This window comes from Cynoglossus semilaevis, chromosome 8 (assembly GCF_000523025.1).
Source record: "Cynoglossus semilaevis isolate Cse_v1.0 chromosome 8, Cse_v1.0, whole genome shotgun sequence".
Classification (NCBI taxonomy): domain Eukaryota; kingdom Metazoa; phylum Chordata; class Actinopteri; order Pleuronectiformes; family Cynoglossidae; genus Cynoglossus; species Cynoglossus semilaevis.
Window position 1 is genome coordinate 1694897 of NC_024314.1, and position 7175 is coordinate 1702071.

Here is a 7175-nt window from a genome sequence, read left to right on the forward strand (position 1 = left end):
AGGCATAACGAGTGAGTGATGTTTCTTTTAAGCCGATGAAACACTGGCGGAACACTGGTCCTTCACATGAGGCGTTAATCACCAAAGTGAAGAGAACCAGAGTTGGAAATACGTACGGTCGGAATAAGAGCAAACGTCTTTCTTTGTGCCTTGACACGACGCCATTTTGAAATCATCACCTGGCCCGGACGTAATACGACTTCCTTCCGCTTTTAAAGCGCACGGCTGTGCCTCGTTATCCAATCACAAGCATCCTATCCGCCATCTACAGTCCACCAGGTGACAGTGCAGGCTCATTAGTTTGTATATGAGTAGGTACACACGATCACTACACTCTATTGTCAGTGCCGCTAAAGGAAAATACCAGCATACTTATACTGAATTATGCTGCAAATACTGATCGCATCAAATGTGTGCAAATGTTACAAAAAATGGCCAACAAACAGCAGCAGCAACACATTGTTATCTGTGACAATACCAAGGATACATGTTAGTTTCGGGAACTGACGTATTTTGTATGCAGATGTATTGTTTTTACTGTAGAGAAATATGATTGCTGTAGAAAACTACTTTTGCTGCTTTGACGGCTGAAGGAAAGGAGCCGCAACTGGTAGCAAGCAAGACTACCAGTTATTTTTTGCATCACGAAAAATGCAGTGATGCAAAGTCCCAGAAATGCCTCAAAATGAAAGTTTATGCCCCAAAACATGCTGTTAAGTAAATCATGTGTGCTAAAAACTGAGAAAAACATTACATCTGAACATGTCAAAAATATCTAGCAGTTTTTATTTCATATCAATAAGTAATGCACCCTATTTCAAGAGACATCAATTTGAAATATGTCAAATAATTGTTAATTGTTATTGATAGTTTCTCTTTTGAAAAAATAGAATCAAACACGTTGGTTTTGTTTATTATTTATTTTAAATATAGGTGACAAAAGCTTGATGAAAGAAAGACAATACTCTAGCATTAGTGCCTAAATGTCCTGCAGAAGTTTGTCTAAATTTAATTAAAATAATGTGGTGATAAAAGTTTAAATCTTGCCACACAGTTCAGGAACAATTAGCAGAACAGAAATACCTGATTGTTAGCCAGAAGTTATTTGATTGGAAAAGCGCTAAAATGGACCAAAAGTATCGTTCAGTCTGCAAAAACCTTCCTCTCCTTTGTGTTGACTTTAACTTGAATCTGTTGTACAGTATCTGCAGGCCAGGCAGATCCAGTAAGAGTTGCTCTGCGGTCCCAGCTTCAGCCTGAGGACGGCACCGAGGACTGCGATGAAGCCCAGGAGAAGCTCCACGTGACCAGCAACAACCTGAAGATGCTGCTGAGGGACGTGCATGCAGGATCTGAGCGGCTTAAGACCACGACTAGTAAGTAAAAAGATGGCGGCGGTGCAGGAAACATCTGTAAACCTGTGGACAAGATGGAGGTCACATCCTTAATGCTGAGGAACAAAAATGTTTGTCTCTATGGTTTTTCTTACCAGTCAGAGTGGCAACAAGCAGTGTTCCAATCATCAGCACACCCAGATCTATCATGGAGCAGCCATGATAGAAACAGAACCTTCTGGATGTTAGTGAACCTCTCCACAAATTTCCAGTCCAATTTTAGTCTGAAAATATACAAACATAAAAAGACATTTAGAAAGAGACAGTGACATAGGGTCAAGTGGGGTTGAAAAAGTTTTTAAAATCAACACTTTGCATTTCATTTGGTTTGATGACTCTTTAATAATTTCTATTGCTAATTCTTATAGGCATAAAAACAGAGATACTTCTCGTGAACCTGTGTTTCAATTTCTACCTGACCACACATCATATTTCAACAGCACTAAAGAATTTATCAGGTGGTACCAGGTGTAACTAGGTGAGAACCCACTAGTTATGCTAGTCGATGGTATAAAATGTTAAAAATACCGTTTACTTTATTTATTTGAAAATTCAGAGGCGAAAAACTTCAGTGTAGGGACATCAACTTGTGTAGTATGCTTCTTCGCGGGCTGTGCCGTGGATGTGGTAATGCTGCCATCTGCTGATGACAAATTATACTTCAGGCTGTAAAATAGCCATTCATAGACTTTTTTTTTTGCCTTCAGTAACAATTCTGACATAAAAATCCCATCCATCCACCCCAGCCAACCCCCCACACCTTCCTGCGGGTGGTGAGTCCACGGGAAGGTACGACCCCCCCTAACCGGGATTCGAACTTGCCCAGGAGGTGAACCCTGGGGTTCCACACCAATGACAGAGACATTGCCTCTGGGCCAAAGCGCCACGACATAAACAAAATACAAAATACACAAAATAAAATAAAATAAACCAAAACAAAACAAAACAAAACAAAACAAAACAAAACAAAACAAAACAAAACAAAACAAAACAAAACAAAACAAAACAAAACAAAACAAAACAAAACAAAACAAAACAAAACAAAACAATTGTCACATTGTCTCACATTGTCACCTTTGAAGGCCTTCCTGTTACACCAAGCTCCTGCTAATAGCGTTCAGCTAGCACACAGCTCCTATAATGCCGCCACTGGCTCTGACTCTAACACAGATGACAAAGGCAGCAACCTCTTAGTGCATCGTCACACCTTACATTTACACATGCAACATTAACTTTTGTTTTTTTAATCATTTAAAAGTTCAGACTTTGAAAAGATGCAAACTTTTTGCTATTCATTTTGAACAAGTCTCTAATTATTTTATTCTGGAAACCGCTCTAACATTGCATTTGCATTGCAAGTATTAGGATTGTTTCCTAGAATGTTTACATCATTATTTGTAACCTTTGAATAATAATAATAAAAAGTTAATGCAAAGATTATAATTTTTAATCATTTTAATTGTATTAGAGCTTTATAAGCTTCAATGCTTTTTCTGCTTTTCTTTATATTTAACTATTTTTTTTAAATTTTGTATATGCCCAACAATTACTCTAGGTATTTTACTAAATATGGAGTTATTTTGCTTGAAAGTGCTGCAGTGTTTATACAACACCCGAACCTGCATTAAAAAGTAATCATGTGTTGAACACCCTAAGGTTTCCGGTTAGTAAACGTAGTTTATTTTTAATTTATTATTCATCAACGGAAATGCATTCATTTCATTTACATATTTGATCTTTGTTGCACGTTTGCGCTGGTGTTTCTGTACTCCACTGTTTCCCTGTTTGTACCTTGCTGCGCCCGCAGCCTGTTTCAGAGCAGGAACAGTAATTGACAAGCTGCCTCCTTCAAGCTGGAGGGAGAATGCAGCTGCTTTTAAACGAAGCTCTGCAACAATCCAGCATCTGAGCTCTCATCTGATGTCTTGCAGAGCACACTTAAGAACGGGTTTGGCTTGTTTAATAGCGGGACTGAAGAATTAAAGAAAAGAAAAGAAGGTTGAAAAAGAATATTTGGATATTTCCCCCCCCACTTTCTTTGATTTCTGCGGTTGAAATGTTGAGTGTTTTTTTGTTCGTATCTGTCCTTGCAGTCGTCTTTCTACTTTCACAAAGAACACAAATTAATGGGGGGAAAAAGTCATACTGATCTGAAAAACAGATGTCTAAAAAGGGTCTTTTTAAAGTTGCCCATGGGGGAATTCACATTGCTGGAAGTGGGCTGTGGAAGATAGAAGACAATACTATAGAGGTTTAATTATCCAGCCATCAGAAATGAAAAGAGGGGAAGGGAGAACTGAGACTAATAATGGAATCACAGACTCATGTTCCGAGTTTCTCGGCTTCTTTCTTTTACGTTCCCCTTTCTATCATCTGAAGAATTCATTCTCCAAAATGCAGTACTTACCCTTCAATCAGCTCCCCGTCACCAAGTCCAAAGGGTTCAGTGATGAAGAGGGAGACAAAACTCGGATCTCACTATTTTGTCCTTTTCATGTGGGAAATGATTGAAGAAAGACAGAAAGAAAGAAAAAAAAAACTCCATAAAAACAACTTGAGGTGGAGAAGAAACAGGGGACACTGGGTATTTTATCTTTGATGCGCAGTGTTATATTATGGGACGACTTTATAATATTTAAATCACAAAAGTTGTTCTGAACATTAGCAGCGATGCATAGTTCTTTGCTGTAGTTTTCTTCTCCGTTGCTATCAGGAAAGAGTTATTTTCTTTGGAAAAAGAGAAGATTCTACTTCTAGTTTGTTAAAGCACACAAGCAAATACTCACATACATACATGCATCACACGCAGGACAAATAAATATACTGTAACATAAGTCATAATTCAGATTTGTTATAGTTTTCCGGTCATGATGATCCACTCTGTCTATTAAGGTGGTAGATATTTTGAATATTAGTTTTTTTATTTTATTAACAATCTACATATTTTTTCAGTATTTGCCCTCCAATAGAAATACATGATACATTATGATTTATATCTGGACAAAAATATAGATTTTTTTTATAGTTTATGAAAATAAAAACAGTGTTTATTTTGTGTATTTACTGTGCCACTGTATTGAATTAAACCTGCTTTGAATTTGCCTGGCTTTGGTTTTATGTAACAATTGCATTTCCATTTTATTTTTTGCTCTATTTTCTAAACGACCTGACCTCAGGCTGCAGCTGATCAACTGGTCTCTGCTGCAAGTCTTCCTGTCTGACGTCCAAAAAGAGGCAAGACGTGAGATGAAGGCCAGCGATGAGACTGGAGCAGCAGAGCTGACCATCTTTAAATTGGACATTACTGAGGGCCACAACGTATATTTCTTGTTTGTCTTGATCCTAAGAGATTTTCAAATACACTCCCCACTGGGCGTCAGTTTTTTGAATCAATAATTAATGGTCAGAGTTACTTATTCATGGGTATCTTTACCAATTATGCAGTGTCTAATTAACAATTTCAATAATTGATATTTATTTCTGAAAGGGTTGAATATCTTGGCCTGATGAAAAATGCATGAGCAGAGATGCCGACCGGCTTTTGCTTCTTGTTCTGAGAGAGCCCAATGCTCGGGGCTAATACCAGACCACTTTGACTCCTACTCTTTGAGTTGGCACGGGCCTTGTGATGTGGATCTAACGTGGGCATCTTTCATGCACCCAAAGCGCTTACTGTGTACCATGTGATCTCATAAAGACTCCGACATGCCCCTCCTCAGATGTACCCTTTATTATTCTTTACTTTTGAACTTTTGTTTTTTTTTAAGTATTTGTTTTTGTCTGTGGATACTTTCACTACTTTCACCATGGCAGATGGTAAAAATTATATATTTACTCATATAAATGTACTTTATATATACATTATATGTTTGGGTACTGATTTAGTGCATGTAGCTTGATGGTACAGTATGATATGTCATACTGTACCATCAAGCTACATGCATACCATAATATCAGTTAGTGCAGTTTTAGTGCAGTTTTTATAGACACTATAAAATTCTACTATATTAAAATATATAATACATATATATTTTTAAATACATTTTTTTTAATTTATTTAATTTTTTTTTAAATTTTAACCAACACACTAAAATCCAATTGTCAGATTCATGAGAAATCTCTTGACTTGCTTTGTTAATCGACAGTTCAACTTCACAGAGCTTGACTTTAATCCAGTTTTTATTGGTTTTGAAGTTCAGCTCGGTTCTGCTGTGTTCATTCTTAACAACAAAGCATGGAGTGACACACTATTTGGCTGCTCTAGGCGGAAGAGCAGCTCCGCAAACAAAGCAATGAAACGAGAACCGAACAATAGACACAGCAATGTCCTAATTCTTTAAATGAAGTCTGGAAATACCGAAAAAAAAGGGTGACACAATCAGTTGATCTCAGTGATTCGCCTTATAGAGCCGAAGGTAGGGCTGCTGCTGCCCCACTCACTGTGTCTCCTGTACTCCCCGGGACTCAGGAAATACTGGCGTCCCCGGTAATGAGGGTGTTCGTGCAGCATCCAGTAACCCTCCATCACGTTGATGGAGTAGATGTCACGGGTGTGGAAACGATCCTGCAGATCTGGGCAGTCGTCCATCACCTCCATATTTTGGCCTCCAAAATCAGGACGCCTGAAGATCTTCATCCTGTAGTTGCCCTTGTACTGCGGGAGGAAACGATGAGAGGACACAACGATGCTGCCGTTAAAGACAAAATTGCAACCGTCTAACGCAGTGACGTGAACATTTGGTAAAATGTGGCTGTCAGAAGAATCTCTTCCCTCTGTGCTAAAGCTCTTTGGGTCCAAATTTGCCCAAATTTGCAAGAATAAGACTGAGAACTGATCTGCCGCATTGAAAATAAATGTGTTGAAAAATCAAAATAAGGTGGTTCAAACTCACAGGTGGAACCATGCGACAGGAGCGGATGCAGTCGTTGAAGCCCGCCCAGCGTTGGTAGTCGGCATACTCTCCTTTCTGCAGCATGTACTGGTAGCCAGCGTAGTTGGGTTTTTCGTAGGCCACCCAGCAGCCGCCCTCCACTTTTATGGAGTTACAGCGGTTGAAGTGGTTCTGCATCTCGGAACAGTCACCGCTGCACTCATAGTGGCGGCCCTGGAAGTCTCTGCCCTCGTAGAAAACGATCTGGGAGGACAGACAATCAGAGGTCAAAATCCAATGATCCATTTTGATGGAGTTTGTAAAGTTAATGCACACACCTAAAACTTTTGCACAATATTTTACAAACAATATATGGTTTCAAAACCAACCCTGCTTAGTTTAACCACACTTTGCTTAGCTTTACCAGAAAACAAAAGTAAAACAAATTTTTTTAACGTATCATTTACAATTACTAAATTCAGAAAAAATAATTTACTTCTTTTTGAACTATAAAACAGTGTTTATTATTTAAAAAAAAACCCAGAATAAAACGATACATTTTGAGTTGCTTTACTTCATGTTCAATCCTCTTACCTTTCCCATTGTAAGTGTGTTTTGTTCAGACCAGTCCAGACACCCGGTCAGGTCCAGACCTCTTTATAGACCAGCGTGGATCGGCCTTTTAAAAACACAAACTAAAGCTTTGTCGCATCAGCGCGATGCTCTCTGTGGACGGCGGATCACTGCGGGACTGTTGAGCTTGTCAAAGCTTTGTGTGTCCGTGGACAAATACTAAGCTGCAACTACAATAGCTGCAACTCCTGTTTTTGCTTTGACCAAAACGGCGTTGGAGACAAAGGTACGGCAGAGGGTTTTTCTATAGCGATAGCTATAGAATTGCATTTCGCGG

General features: G+C 38.7%; 1 protein-coding gene across 1 annotated transcript; it reads right to left on the bottom strand.

Moving 5' to 3' along the window:
* Positions 1–5553: 5553 nt before the first annotated feature.
* Positions 5554–7124, bottom strand: crygmx (crystallin, gamma MX). The gene is made up of 3 exons (XM_008313832.3): positions 6860–7124; positions 6287–6529; positions 5554–6048 (listed from the first exon to the last, which is right to left on the bottom strand). The coding sequence occupies exons 1-3, from the start codon at positions 6866–6868 to the stop codon at positions 5773–5775; spliced, it is 528 nt and encodes a 175-aa protein (XP_008312054.1). The 5' UTR covers positions 6869–7124; the 3' UTR covers positions 5554–5772.
* Between the last annotated feature and the right edge of the window lie 51 nt (positions 7125–7175).